This window comes from Amblyomma americanum, chromosome 3 (genome assembly GCF_052857255.1).
Source record: "Amblyomma americanum isolate KBUSLIRL-KWMA chromosome 3, ASM5285725v1, whole genome shotgun sequence".
Taxonomy (NCBI): Eukaryota; Metazoa; Arthropoda; class Arachnida; order Ixodida; family Ixodidae; genus Amblyomma; species Amblyomma americanum.
In genome coordinates this window covers 52,827,470-52,843,128 of record NC_135499.1, presented here as the reverse complement: position 1 = coordinate 52,843,128, position 15,659 = coordinate 52,827,470, and the positions used below count along the sequence as shown (strand labels likewise).

At 46.2% G+C, this 15,659-nt stretch overlaps 1 protein-coding gene across 1 annotated transcript in view; it reads right to left on the bottom strand.

Annotated features, from left to right (window-relative positions):
- Positions 1-2,448: 2,448 nt before the first annotated feature.
- eIF2Bepsilon (eukaryotic translation initiation factor 2B subunit epsilon) overlaps positions 2,449-15,659 on the bottom strand; it is a 57,524-nt gene continuing 44,313 nt past the window's right edge. Inside the window, exons 14-15 of the mRNA XM_077657380.1 lie at positions 5,382-5,537; positions 2,449-2,544 (exon numbers count right to left, since the gene is read on the bottom strand). Coding sequence (XP_077513506.1) covers positions 2,479-2,544; positions 5,382-5,537 — 222 coding nt within the window. The 3' untranslated portion in view covers positions 2,449-2,478. The remainder of the gene's footprint in view (positions 2,545-5,381; positions 5,538-15,659) is intronic.

Below are 15,659 nucleotides of genomic sequence, written 5' to 3'. Positions count from 1 at the left end.
TTGGGGATCGGACTACAGACAGTCCACACCCTACCGTAACCCGCAGACCAACGGTCTTACCGAACGCACCAACCGCACTCTGACGACAATGTTGCCCATGTACGTCTCGGTCTCGTCTGATCATCGAAACTGGGACGCAGTGCTGCCATATGTGACGTACGCTTACAACACTGCCAATGATGAGGTCACCGGAAATTCTCCCTTCTATTTGCTTTATGCCAGAATTCCCCGCGTTTTTCTCGACACGATCTTCCCGTTTTCCCCCAACGAAAATGAGTCGGTTGGCCAGATACTATGCCGTGCCGAAGAAGCCCGTCGTATAGCCCGTTTACGTACCCTGGCCTCGCAACGCCGTTCGAAAGAACATTACGACCTGCGTCATCGTGCCGTGACTTACTCTCCAGGAGACTTTGTCTGGCTGTAGATGCCAATCCGCAAAAGAGAATTGTGTGAGAAGTTCCTGTACAAGTACGATGGCCCCTTCGTCGTGTTGGACCAACTGACTGACGTGAATTACGTCGTCGCCAAAGTGACGACGGATAAACGCCGTTCCCGCAAGACACAAGTTGTTCATGTGGCTCGCTTGAAGCGCTGCCATCGCCGATCTACCTAACTTTCTCGGGGACGAGAATCATCTGCACCCGGGGAAACTGTTACGCCGCGGAGTTCGAGGAAGAAGAGGAGAGAGACGCGGACAGTCTGATCTGGGCCGTCGGCGACCAGCTTTCATCCACCGAGCTTTCACCTGTATTAAAGCCATTTCATCCGCTACAATATATATATTACAGCATATTTATGTTCAAGATATGCAGTAACCTCTAAAACAGAGTTAACATAATTAAAAACAGCGTATAAAATGAAAAATACACACTGTCATGGAGAGTTTCAAGGCCACAGGTTTTTATTTCCTCGATGTTTTTCAAAACAAATTTTACATTAACATTGAAGAAAAAACATCTGTGACAGATTACTTGCTTCTGCAGAGAACATTTTTCTTCTTGCCTGTGTTCGCTGCCTCAGCAGTAAGATTAGAGGAATGTAAATAAAAATCGTGCAGATCTCGATTGTATTCCCCATTTTCGGAAATGTAGTTCATTTTTACAATTTTGTAATTCTTTACAGAGCAATGAAGTGACCTTGAGCGAGAGCATGACTGGCCTTGAGGACAGTTACATTGGCATCTGCGACACTGTCATAGACTGTCGGGATTGGCAGTCACAGTGGCCCGAGATTAGACTTCCTCTCCACTACTGATACACCTTTTAGTGTCTCACCATTTATGTATGGTACTCAACCACTGTTCTTCACTTGTGGCCCACAGCGCGAGCTACCAAGGAAAACTGTTGTGTGGCTGACAGCAATAAAATTGGTTTCACAAGGAGTGTTCATGGCACTGTTCCCCTGCTGCAGTGCATGTTCCTTGATACGTGGCACCTTTTTCGTTCATAGCTTGTGAATAGTTGTTTTGTATTTTTATGGCACAGAAGCAGCTGTAAACCTAGTACAGTCTTGGACAAAAGTTTGTGGGGTGCGGATTGGCAGATAAAATTTACTTTTACGTTGCCTTGCTAGCCAGTCAGATGGTAATCTTCTAGCAGATGGAGCACTATGTCTCCTCGCACTTCATTGCATTTCACTGACCTGCTGTGCCCAACCATGCTGCAGTAAATTTTTTTTCCACGAATCTGCAATCTTTCGTCCATGACTGTACATGCCGGACTTAATCATTGTAATTAAATGGAATTGACGATGGTTTTAATAATTCCAATTAAACTGACATTGAGGACAAATTGATGTTGGCCTTTATCAATAGATTACCATGTTTTAATCACAAAGAGACCACTCATAAAAAAATGGAGCCTTCGTAGGCCAGCAAAACACACAAAAAAATGCAGCTCTTGTCATCACTGGCTCATTTTGCAAGTAAACCGGGGTGTGTCGACACATTTTTGACGCTGATCCCAGACACTGCACCGCCATTCACGTTGAAATGGGAATCTAAGAAACCTTATAGGCCTCGATATCAGGAGTTTGAATTGAGTGTATTTTAGAAGAACTTCTATTTGGTCTAGATGGTTCATATTGCTAGAAAAAGGAAAACAGTAGCGCCAAAAAACACGCACACAGCAGAAGAACGACATAGGACAAGCGCTTGTCCTACGCCATTCTTCTGCTGTGTGTGTTTTTTTCGGCGCTACTGTTTTCCTTTCTCGAGCTGAATTGAGTCATGGGGGAATCTTCAAATCAAATTTTCACGGTCACAAATGTGACTTTTCCTGCCAGACAAACATCATGGTATACAGAAAGAGACGCAGAATTTACAGGGTTGTCCTTGGTGTCTGTTTAATATCCAGCGCTTTCAGCCTTGTATGGCATGCAAAACTCGCGTGAGTGATTCTTTTGGTCCAAAGCAGTGAGCTCCAGGTATAAAATACAAGGCACAGCAAATTTGTGGTTTAATTAATTTATTTCTCTGCATTAGTCGCTGTCTTCTTCTTCACTCTCTTCTTCGGCTTCCTCAAGCCAGTGCACAAACTTGGCAGCCTGCACAGCAATAGAAAGGGCAAAAAAAAAACAAGGGGACACTTCAGCTCTGCCCTAAGGGTATGATGCAATAGAGTTAATGGGTAAATGCCCATAATATGCAGAATTGGTCATTCTCTACTTTACCTTCATAGATCCCCGAGAGTCCTTATGCCCCTACTGGTGCAGTGGTGCAGCGGTTGAGCAATGCACCACTGCACTGGCCGGTGGCTGTTTCAAATACAGCCACCGGTGGGGCTTGTGAGACCCAGGGTGCTCTTTCTGAGTAACCTCTTGTGACCATTTGTTAATTTAACTGCCACCTATCATGGTGGGCAGTTTGCTCACAATATGGTGGGCAGGTTGTGATGGCACTGCAAGGACACGTGACCTAGGATAAGCCAACTGCTTTTTTGCTCAAAAAAAAAAAAAATCCAGATTTTCAGCAAAACAGAAGTCTTAACGTTATCACGTTAAAAAAAACTGACACAAAGCAAATGTTTATGTGGTTGAAGGTAGAACAATGACACTGCCTTTTGTGACTTTTCCTGCTGAGTCAGTGCAACTGACATCAAAACCTCATCAATTCGGACTTGAAGAATTATTCGAAGAGCCCCAAAAGTTTTGAAAACCCATTGAAATCGTAGTAAATTTATCTGGTGAAAAGCGTGGCAACAGCGATTTTTTGCAGCTGTGTCAAATGCTATGCTCTACCGCTTGCACAGTGTCACGAATGACAAAGCAGAAGTGTTCCAAATGCTACAAGCTTTCACAGCCTTTTTTATGCTGTGATGCAGTAAAGGGGGCCTCTCCTCAAGAAGCATGTAGCTGAGGGAAGGCTAGAGGGGTGGAGCATGTGAAACTGTGCCACTCCCCCAACTGTTCGGACAAATGACGTTGCACCTGGCCACCTGGTGCGTTGTTCTTTGAGCAGTTGCTTTGCTCCATCGCTTGTGTAGCTGGCGCCATCTATGGAAGCTTCATGTACCAAGACATGTTTAGCAAATTCGTCGTATTCGAAGAAACTTTTTTTGCCTTGACTCTCCAGCGTTGAAAGTTGGCAGTTTTGTTATACGATATTTTAAGCGACGACTACGTATTGCCTGCAACTGGGGACTTTATTATGCTGCATAGGAAGAAGGTGTGTTTCACCTCTGTAGCTTTTGCTCCACTGTCAAGAAAAGTTGTCACGGAGGAGGATGTGAAGGAATAAACTGTATTTACTGAAAGAAAAAAAAAGAGTAGCTCTTGTGCCTTGGCAGGGCTCTTAGAAATCCAGGAGCCCTCGGCCTCTGCTTCACGCACTGCTCAGGTGACCAGTCTTTGCTAGTTCATCGAGTGAATGGCGTGCAGAGCATCCACCCAGGAAGAGCGGGATGGATTCAGGATGAGGCCTGCCGCTGTGTGCACGTTAGTGTGCAATGACGGTGCATCACGCTATTCAGGCTGGAGGAGAGATATTTGTATGATCGCTTGCCATGCTGAATGTACCCCGTGATGAGCATCCTTCAAGAGTTCGTCTGAATCAAGCAGTCCGAGACTGTCAGCATCAGAATTAACGAGCACACAGCACCATGAACACAAATAGAAGTTCACTGGAACAATGCCAGCAGTCCGAATCATCTAAGTTTCCAATTTATAGAGATTTTGCTGTATTGTTCAATGTAAATAAAAGCTGTCAGAGAGTTTATTACAAGAAATTTACAGCAGGCGGGGGTGCACCTCAAGATCCTGCTGGAAATCTTGTTAGCAATGAAAGGATCTAATAAGGAAATGAAACAAATGAGAAGCGCAAAAAGTTTGCTAACTACTATGTACACACGCTGAAAACTGCAAGCAGCAGCATGTGTCCCTGATAAAGTTGAGGATTGCAAGATGTGCCATGCCACATTTTCCTCGTTTGAAAATACTACAAAGAACTTGCTGCGAGACAAACTCAAACAAGCCACCTCAGATAAGCTGAACAATCCAAGGACTTCCGTTTCCTTTCCCACAAGTGCCAGAATTAACACAAACTTTTGGAATGCAACCGCCAACCGAAATCCAAGAAATTTTGCATTGTAAAACTGCACCTGCCTCGATTTTTTTTTTAAATGTATGAGCATTGGAGGGGATATGTCTCGAAGAAAGTGAAGCCCGAGGTGAATCCCAAGGTGAAGCCCTCGGAGTGAAGCCCTGCCGACCGGATAGTGAGCAAACTGCCCGCCATGGCACGTGGCAGTTAAATTAATGATTGGTCTCGAGCGGTTGCTTGGGAAGAGCAACTCGGGTTGCACAAGCCCCATCGCTGGGAGCACCTGCCGTCGCAGGGCAGTGGCACATTGCTGAACTGTTGCACAATAGCACCAGGAGTGGTATGGGGAGTGGGGACTCCCAGGGATCTATGCACCTAAAGTTGAGAATGACCGATGTTGTGGCGTAAAGAGAAGATGATGAGAATGAAGACGCCAAGAATGAAAAATAACAAATTAAAAAGAAAGTGGTGCATGGTCAATGAGCATGGTTTGTAATGGTGACAGCCTGCACATTTCAGTTGTGTTGCCCAAGCAAGTGCAATTGAGTTTGAGTTATTTTTTTTTCTTCAAAGAACAACCTTCAAGAAATGCACAGTGCATGCATGACGAAAAAAAAGGAAGCTTGGGACACCACATGAAAGGCTACTCGGTACACATCAGTAATAAAAAGCACAAGGGAAAAAACAAATAAAATAAAAAAATTGGTTTTGCTCGTCACGGTTTCCTTAGAAAAGAGCTACACACTCAGGTAAAGGTTCTTGCTATGCAACACAAATGCTCCTGACCCTGTGCCGCATGAAGGTTCCCAAAAAGCCATGAAGTGTGGATGAAAGAGGTGCCTACCGCCTTCCGAGCCAGCCCCGCTGGTCCTGGCGTGCTGGGGTCATGCTCGTGGAACCATGCAGTGATGGCCTCTTCGGACAGCAGTTCTTGGTCGTACATCCAATTGAGAATGCTCCCCACAGCAGCAGAGTACTGCTCATGCAGGGCCACGAACTCCTGAAGTGGACGTGCAGTCAATGAGAAAATAAATAAAAAGCAAACAGAAAGGACTCTTCACATAGCAAGTCCCCAGTTATGTCAACAAAGAAATGGAACTGGGCACTGAACAGTGTCCCACCAATTAGTACTTGAGCACTGTCTGGAATCTGCTGGTATCCTGAAGTGCACAGTGCGTGAATGACAAATACTGGAGCATGGCAAAAGGTCTCTGGGTGCAGCATGCTCAATTGTAACAAGTAATACTGTACCTCCAAAAGCAGTAACAAGTGGGCATCATGCCGCAAATTAACTTGCTTTGCCTGATACGTGGCTCTTTTGTGCGCTAAGGAAGGGGGGTGCAAGTATGGAGACTAACTCAACTGCCCTTTGAAGAGGTAATATTTGCCACCAGGTCTATTTGAGCTAGTTATACAGCTTCAAAGGGAAGCTACACACAATTTTCTAATCCTAATAGTTACAGAAAAGTTTTTCCTAGTCCGTGCCCTGAAGAAAGCATAATAACAACAATCATCAATATCAGCCTAACTAGTATACTACGGTCTGATACGATTTGAACGTGGATCATTTCAGGCTCAACCTACTATGATTCGGTTTATTTTCATAAGAAAGCAGAAAGAAATGCATGAGATTAGCTAGCCGAAGTACTCCTCTGTCCTCCACGCTCATTTTTTTTTGCAAACTCGGCAACCTTCGCGTGGGGAAAACTTTACTGGTCTGTTTTGGCTGAAACAGATGCTGTAACCTTCAAATTGTGTGTGACTTTATGGCTATTGCAGGCCTCTCCCGTTCATCTCCAGTTAACCCTGTTTTACGCCAGCTGCGCACCGGACTCGGCTGCCCACTGGACCATCGGTTATCTTGACTTTGTAGTACATGACCTGCTCATGCCATTTCATCTTCTTGATTTTGACTAAAATATCACTTTAACTGTTTTTTTTACCCCCCAAAAAATGACCAATTTTGGGTGCTCTAAATTCTAACCTACTTCTTCAAGCGAAAAATGCACTGCGCAGTGCAAGGCATCACACTATAGCTTACTGGTTATACTACTTCCGAACGAAAAAAACCGGCACAGTTGTGTAAAAAACTTTTCAACGAATTGTAGGTTAAATACGCTGGTAACAAAAACAATACAAGCAAAACAAAAATAAGATGCTGCGCTAAGCCAGAAGATGATCACAAAAAAATTAAATATACAAAAAGTTGCACATATTCTTAGCTACCATACTTGTCATTGTCAGCTGCATACATAATGCACAACACTTTCCGTGGCCTTGCATCAAGTTGGGGGAATATGATTGCTGTGCCACTAGAGAAAGCAGTCACGTGAAGATGTGAAGTGGAGATAGATTTGGAGCATGCTGCACACTGCACTTGTTCTGAGTTCTGTTCTTGGTTTTTTACAGCAGAGCTTGCAGTTCCTCCTTCTCTCCATTTGTTATTTCAGTTAGCAGTGAATTGATTCTATGGATGAAAATGGGGTGTGGCCTCATTTCGTTATAGCACGTTGCACAGCATCAAATAAAATCACTCAAAAGCATTACATAAAATACAACTTGAACGGTAAACCGAAACATGTGCTATCGGAACTAAAACCCAAGCAATCCACATCGTTGTTTAACTCGCCACTGCTACTCATAAAAAAAGAAAGACTGCATCCAAACTAACTAAAGTGCTCGGTATAGCCTTTCGCTTTTGAGGAGTGCATGGCGAAACGGATGCCAGGATCGCTAGCCACCGGACAACGCAAAGTTTCATTTTCACGTCATCTCCTCGTGTTAGAAAATGGAAAAACTAAACTGAAACCAAAGAGTTTGTGCTATAGAAGCAAACTAAATGGTGTAGCTTGTCCAGAAGCGCCAACTTGAATAATTTTTGGTGGCAAGTTCAACACAACGGTCATATACAGTCGAACCTTGCTATAATGCAACTTTTTAAACGAAATATTATATATAACGAAAGAATGACAATTTCCCTTGAAAGTTTGGCCAAGACGGGCTATAACGAAGCCATGGCTATAATGAAGTAATCATCGGGCCGCTTCAAGTTCGTCATAACGAGGCTCAACTATATGACCGATGGCCTATAGCACAGTAAGAAGTTAAATTGCATCTGTTCCCTGACCCGTTCTGTTCTCTTCCCGTCTTTGCAGATTACTCTGATCAGGCACGTAGCCAGAAATTTTTTCTTGGAGGGGGGCTGGGCTTGTGCCTAACAAGAATGCCCCTTGGACACGTGCCTGACTTTGATTACTGATTGATTGATTGAGAAACGGAAAAAACAAAAAAGCAAAATTAGAATACCACATTGGTTAACCAATGGAGGCTCTGAGCGACAAATACCGCTCAACACTTATCAAAGCAGCAGCCGAGCAGTCAGATACTCCTTGCTGGGGGACGGCGCATTTCCGTACCATGCGCAGAGTCGATGCATCGTCTCAAGGAAATGTGATGGAATACACACGACTTGAAGGCATCATAAATGACTTCGTTTCATTCTCTGAAAGTTCGGCAGACTCCCTCAAAATTCGCAGTGCCGCCGATGCCACATGCTATTGGCAGTGATCGGCTTCGGGTGCACAAAATTTCTCTTTATCACTATCTGAGACACTTTTCAACAATATCGAACTTGTGTAATTTTTCAGTGGCTTTGCACAAGGTAACGACTCGTGTAAATGTTGCCAAGAACGGCCACCGACGTTTGGGAGGCATGACCTGCCGCTCGGTTTACCAACTGGAAGAAGTTTCGTTTTTATGACGAGGCATCTAAAGGGCACGGTCGACGTGCTGACAGTGTGCTGGGACTTCGTACTTATATCGGCCTTATCTGATAATGTTTGCTGCTGCTCTTGAAACAAAAAGGGCATGTGAAAGCCATTTCTTAAGGTACTTTTGTTCGTAAGCTTCTACTCATCTTTCTGTATATACTGCGACAGCGTTCCTAGTGTTCTTCCATGTTTTTCTTTTATGTGCCCACAAAGTTGACCCTTGCATTACAATCGTGGTCACATTGCATCCGTGTAAATACAGTATACATGTACAAATGTTCACAGCTGTGCATAAGCTATACTGAATGTAGGTGTAGACTACACAGCATTTTTGTTTTGAAAACTGCACACGCAACGCATAGAGCAATTTCCATTGCAACAAATTTTTTTAATGACGGTTATGCTGTGCTTCTGTTGTCACTGTGCGAGTACTGGCAGTACATGTGCCTAGCAGCACTAGCTCTTATCTCTACTTTGAAGAACATTACTAGCGAAATTTGACCAGCACGTGTCTGATCAGTGGCACCTTACTTTACACAACATAACTGGTATGTGTAGCCCTGCTAAAACGACAAGTGGGTACTGCAATGTTCTGCTATATGTTTTTCCCTGCAAACAGCGAGATAGTGAAGCCAGTGAGAAGGCAATGAATGAAAGGCTTTTCCTGATTAAGACGCAGTATGCCTTCATGGTGGGTGAACAGCGCAACAAAGGCGGGACAAAGGCAAGACAAGCGCTGACTAGCAAGTGAGTTTATTGAAGAACGAAAAATGGTAATATATAGTAACGTTCACCCACCACGAATGCTTACCAACTCTCCCAAATCTAAGCTTTACTCACAGTATGCCTTTTTTGTTCCAACAGTACAGATGACACTGATCATGGCAAGTGCTCAGACTGTGATAACTACCTATTTTTGCAAATGGCAAATTACAATGAGTGATAGTGACATGATTTTTTTTTTTTGTGTTAACGCAGCATCTTCGGTAATAAGTGCCTGTACATGATTTTTGATGCGCAGGCTGTGTGCACCTAGCCCCTGTACGAGCAATCTGTAATTTTTTTCTTTCTGGGATTGAGCTCTGCAGTTTTTACACCGGGTCCGAACTACTGTCTACAAAATTACAGTATATACCGTATTTACTTATGTAATGACCCTACTTTTTTAAGGCGAAAGCCTCTATAGGCTCATGACTGGCCAGCAGAATGTTCCCAGAAAAGTCATTATAGCTGTTGTGGTTGAAGTGTCCATCGAGGTTTCCAGATCTGAGAGATACTGCGTCCTTTCCTCAAAACGCATGCTTTTGCATTCCTCATGTAAGCAGACAAGTGTCCTCACAGTTAAATAGCAATTAGTTAATTGGTAACTGGTTAATTAGTAATACTAGTGGTTGGTGTAGTATGTCGTAACTGGGAACTCAGTACAGGTACGATAATGCGCTGCGCATGCGCAAGGCGCCAGCAGACAATGCACCTGTGCTTCAGCCTACTGTGCATTGAATGGTGCCACGTTCTAGAGGAGCGCTCCCCAGGCAATCTTGCCACACGCCTCCTGAACGTTGATCTGGAAGGATGCCGCCTAAACGATCTCCTGTGTCTCCAGCAACCAAGCCTGCGCGCGCCAATGAACGACAGCGAAAGTTTCGTGAAGCAAACAATTGTGTAGTCTTTAATCTGCATCTTCACCACACATCAGCGACACAAGCTGCAACATCGAGCTAAAGGCTTTCGCATCACCGCACTTTAAGTGAACAAAGTGCCCCCCCGAATTTTTTCATAAAAGCTGACATAAATTTGAGACGGAGGGTTCATTACAAGGGAAAGATTTTTTTATAAGAGTCCAAATTTCATTTCATACCATACCATCCGCCCTTCCACCCACTTGCCTGCCCTTCTGTTCACCCACCCGCCCGCTTATCTAGCATCAACAAGAGTGCAAGGTCGACAAGTTGGGTCTCTGGGTAACTCGCGTTCATGTGTGGCCAGTGTTTATTAGCATCGTTTGCTTCAAAGGGTGTTTGCTGCATCACGGCACGATCCTTTAATTTTGCGAAAGTCATTGCTGGCAGCCAAAAATGAAGAGAGAAAGCAAACATGCTGAACAAGGGTCCTTGTGGCCAGGTGCACGTTTTTTACCCGATATAAAAAAAAGAAAGGTTAATTCTCAATGACAAAAGCCGGTGCAGACTGGGCATTATTATTATTTTTTTTTAACTACGCACACTAATTTATGACAAAAGTGGAGGGTGGGTTCATTACGAGAGTAAATACGGCATACAGTCAATCCCGGATACATTGAATTATTGCTTATATTGAACTCTCAGAATATCCCCTTAAAAATCCCATGCAAAATTAAAGGAAGCATTTGCTTTTATTGAAATCCTGTTCAGCAGATATTCGATATATTGAACTGTGCGCCGTGACCCTGCAATGGCGCTTCTCCTAATGGCGCCCCCACAATCACTTTTTGAACATGGAGTCATGTCAGCTATGCGGCCCCTAGGACCTGCTGGCTACACTAACGGTGCAAAAACGCATCAGGAGATGAATATCTGCTTGAAAGTGGCCTTCGGCATGGCGTGCTTTTTTTTCTATCACAACACTGCTGTCATGGAGACAGCCCAGCGTTCGGTGCACTAGATGTCGTACAATGAAGCCAGCCTAGCTCACTGAATGCTTGAGGCGGCTCTCGCTTGACCTGTTTCGCTGCTGAAGGCAACGCGGAAATCAACTGTGCCGTAATTTTAATGAAGTTATTACTGAGCTTATAGGCACCAGGGCCAGAATTAAACCTCTTATGATCTGCGATGGCTTCTCTCAAAGCACCACCCACTGCAGCTCTGAAATGAGCCCCAACTGCAATGATGTTTGTGCCGCGCTGTGCGAAATGCAGAACTTCGACGACGCTCCGGTCTGTCCCAGTTGCATATCTGGTGAGCGTGCATGCTCATACCCATGGAGCAGAACATGAATATGCGCCTAGTGTGCTTTCCTATTCGACACCTTCTGACAGGAAGTAACACTCATTTCATTTTTATTTCCTTAAACACATGCATGCAAGTGCGCGCGTCCGTGTGCCTCGCGGGTTCCCGCACCCGCGAAGAGCAGTGTGCGGCCGGTATGCCAGCGGGCAGCACGTCGCTGCAGTACGCTGACCGCTAATGTGGGTGCACCAAATTCACGCTTCTGGGTTAAAAGTGGGCTCATCTGTTGACATGTTTATATATCGAATTATCGATATATCGAACTATTTCGTGTCTGCTTCGAGTTCAATATGTCCGGGATCAACTGTATGCAGTTGACTCCCGATAATTCGAAGCAGCTTAATTGGAATTTGCGGTTAATTAGAAGTGAAGAGCTGGTCCCGTCAGTTTTGCATGTAATCCTATGGAAGCAATCGCTTGACAATTCGAAGTCCTCATCAGTAATATTGTTTAATTGGAAGTTAATTTTCAGCCGGGATCCTCGAGATGACCGTCATACTTTGGTACAGTGTGCAATTTTTCAAGTGCTACAATAGCTCCATCCTCCGCTTTGGTGTCATTGCCATCGCAGCTGTCCGCAGCGCAGCCATTCTTTGAGTGGCGCGATTATTCATTGCTACGGCTGCCGCGGTCTCCGTGATCAGCTCCGGCGGGAGGCGAAGCGGATGCCGCGCGTGGCCGCAGCTGACCGCGGAGGGCACGCTGATGTCATAGGCGCACGCAGCACTGAATACTGGCAGTGGCGAGACTGTGCGAGATTAGTCTTGCAGCGTGCGCAGCGTACCGTATTTACACGATTGTAAGTCGACTCGAATGTAAGTCGACCCCCCCAATCGCATGTCCGAAAAAAAAAAAAACACCGGTGGAGCGCTTCAAAAACGATGGGCATAGATGGGCTATTCATCCTCACTTGAGTCATCTTCAGTGGTACTGCTGTTGTCGTCGTCGTCGCCGCTGCGATCCCACAGCACATCGTCCTCCATGGAAAGCCCGCACTTCCTAAATGACCACACCATGACATCGCGTGGAACGGCCGCTCAAGCGGAAATCACCCACCCGCACACAGCCGCCAGGGAGGCTCTCTTCACGCGCCCCGTTGGCATAAGTTCCCGCCCTTCTGCCGCCAGCCACTCGTTGTACTCACGCCGCAAGTCCTTGAATGGCTTGTTAATGCCAACGTCTAGCGGCTGCAGCTGCCCCGTCAGACCACCGGGAATCACCAGCATATCTGTACCAGTATGTTCTTTTCGGAGCTCTGCCTCCACTTTCGCAATAAGGTGGCCGCGAAATGAGTCCAGCACGAGGAGGTTCGGATTGCGATTTTTGAGGGATGCCCCTGGCCTCAAAAGCCACACCCAACGGTACCAATCAATAATTAAGTCGTCTGTCATAAAGCCTTTTTCGTTCACTCGCAAAATCACACCTTTCGGGAACATTTCCTTTGGCATGGTTTTTCTTTTGAAGACAATGTACGGTTGGAGCTTTGTGCCATCTGCCAAGCATGATAGCATAACAGTGAACCGAAGTTTCTCGTTTCCTGTCGTGAGAAGCTTAACCTCGCGAGCTCCCCTCATGCTCACTGTTGTGTTTCTCATCACGTCGAAGTAGACGGGAGTCTGGTTCGCATTGCCGATTTGGCCGAGCAGGTATCGCCGCGAGTCGCGGAGCTTGAGGTAGTGCCTATGGAAGGCGAGAACTTTCTCCTCGTAAGCAGCAGGCAGCTTCTGGCATACACTAGTACGCTGACGAAGAGAGAAGCTAGCCCTCTTCATAAATTTCGAAGCCCAAGCCCTGCTGGCTTTGAGGTCTGTTCGGAGTATTCCAGCTTCCGCAGCAAAGACCCGGCCTTGTAGCGTGATCATTTCGCATGTCACTGGAAGGGACCGATCACGTATTTCGGTGACATACACTGCAAGCTTGACCTCCAGCTCCAGAAAGCGTCCCGACTTCGGCCCGCGGAAACCTCTTCGCTTGGAGTCGCAATCGAAAATTTTGTCTCGCTGCTTCCGCCACTCCCGCACTAACTGTTCAGAAACGTCGAACTTGCGGCCCGCCGCGCAGTTGTTGGTTTCTTTGGCGTAGATGATGGCCTCCCTCTTGAACGCTGCAGTGAATGAGCGCCGAATGCTTTTCTAACCTGGAGAGCTCATGGCGAAGCACACAGCCAGCAGTCGAGTCAAAAGCATCAACTCCAAGCACCACCAAACAAAGAGTGATCGGTGTCGGGGCGTCGGCTCTTCCAGCAAACATCGGCATTCCCCAGAAGCGCCGCTGTTACGTATTGCGCAACCAACTGAAATAGCGGCTCTTCCATCAGCTAGCGACACTCCCGGGCGCTGGCGCAGACTCAGCGATTGGAACAGCTGGACAGCGGCCCTTCCCACGAGTGAAATGAAATGAAATTGGTTTTGGGGGAAAGGAAGTGTATTTGTCTCAAATATTGGTGGAAACCCAGTTGTAAGGGAAGAGATAAAGGAGGGAGTGAAAGAAGAAAGGAAGAACGAGGTGCCATAGTGAAGGACTCCCGAATAATTTCGACCACCTGGGGATCTTTAACCTGGTGTACTGACATCACACAGCACACGGGCGCCTTTGCGTTTCGCTTCCATCGAAACGCTGCCGCCGCAGTTGGGTTCTAACCCGGGTATCCTGTTCAGTAGCACTGAACCATCGCGGTGGGTAACGGTGTGCGCAGTAAAAATAAAAAATAAAAAATCCTGGCCAAAAAGCCCGCGGAAAACCTGAATGCTACGCTTGGAGCCGTAGAGCAAACAAAAACTTCTAACATCGCAGTAGCGTCCCTGATAGATTGTTTTTCTTGCTTTTATTGGCAGTTCAAGGTTTCGTTTCAATTGTAAGTCGACCCCTCCACTTTGGAATTTTAAATTTCAAAAAAAGGATCGACTTACAATCGTGTAAATACGGTAAAGCGCCTCTGTTGCATTGTGCGGGCAGCTCGTTGGCTAGGTTGTTCCTCGGGTGATCCTACGCTTCGGAATTGACTGTACTAGTCGCACCGTTGATAGCCATGCTAACCGCGGTTCTTATCGCACGCTCGACCTGGCAACAAAAGTCGAGGTTTTGAAGGAAGTTGAGAAGGGACGTGCTGCCAAACAAGACATTGCGTGGAAGAACGCAATCAAGCTGAACACACACTCAAACTTCAAGCGCACAATAATGGATGCATTTGAGAACAACAAGTTCAAGACGTCTCACAAGTGAATGCGCGCCGGCGCTTACCCAGAGTTGGAGAGGGCTCTGCTGGTTTGGATTAGGGAGGCCCGGAGCAACAAAGTTCCTCTCAGTGGAGAGATTGTTGCGATGAAAGCCCGAACGCTTGCAGCAATGTTGGGAATTGATGACTTCGTTTCGTCAGATTGCTGACGCGCTTCAAACATCGCCATGACCTCGTTTTAAATTTAAGAGCATGTGTGGTGAAGAAGCGTCCGTTAACCAAGAAACATGCGCCATGTCGAAGGACAAAAAGCTGCGTGAATATCTCAGCGAATACAAGCCAGAAGACATCACAATGCAGATGAGACTGCACTCTCCTATCGGCTTCTACTAGAGAAGACCCTGACATTCAAGGACGACGACTGTGCTGGGGGGCAAACGCAGCAAGGAGAGGGTGTCGATGCTGATCGCAGCTAACATGACTGGCATTGAACGATGTCGCTTACTAGTGATCGGGAAAGCCACCAAGCCGAGATGTTTTAAAGGCGTAAAGACGCTGCCTGTAGACTATGAGTCGAACAAGAAAGCGTGGATGACGGCCGAAATTTTCAAGAGCTGGATAACCAAATTGGACCGCAAGTTTGCTTCTTCGAACCGCAAGGTGTTGTTCCTTGTGGATCACTGCAGTGCTCACGTGGATGTGCCAGCCTTGAGTGCAATAAGCCTCGCATTTTTGCCTGCAAACACAACATCTGTTTTGCAGCCAATGGACCATGGCATCACCAAAAAGGTTAAGGTCCTGTACAGGCGGCACCTCCTCGAGTGCATGATTTTGTGTATGTATAACTCCACAAAATACAAGGTGAGCCTGCTCAGTGCCGTGCACATGTTAGCGCGAGCATGGGATCATGTTAAGCAAGAAACAATCGCAAACTGCTTCAGGGCTTGCGGTTTTGTGGCGGCTTCTTCGGACGATGCCTCTGCAATTTCATCGGAGGAAGCATCAACAAGCGAGCTTGACGGCACTGATTTTGGTGATGCTCTCGGGGACGTCAATTTTGAAGATTACGTAGAGAAGGTGGTCGAAACGTGCGGTGCACTGACGGATAACGAGATTGCGGAGATTATTCGGCCCCAGGAAGCGACCCAGGAAAGTGACGATGACGTTGAAGACGAGCCACAACCTAAGGCTGC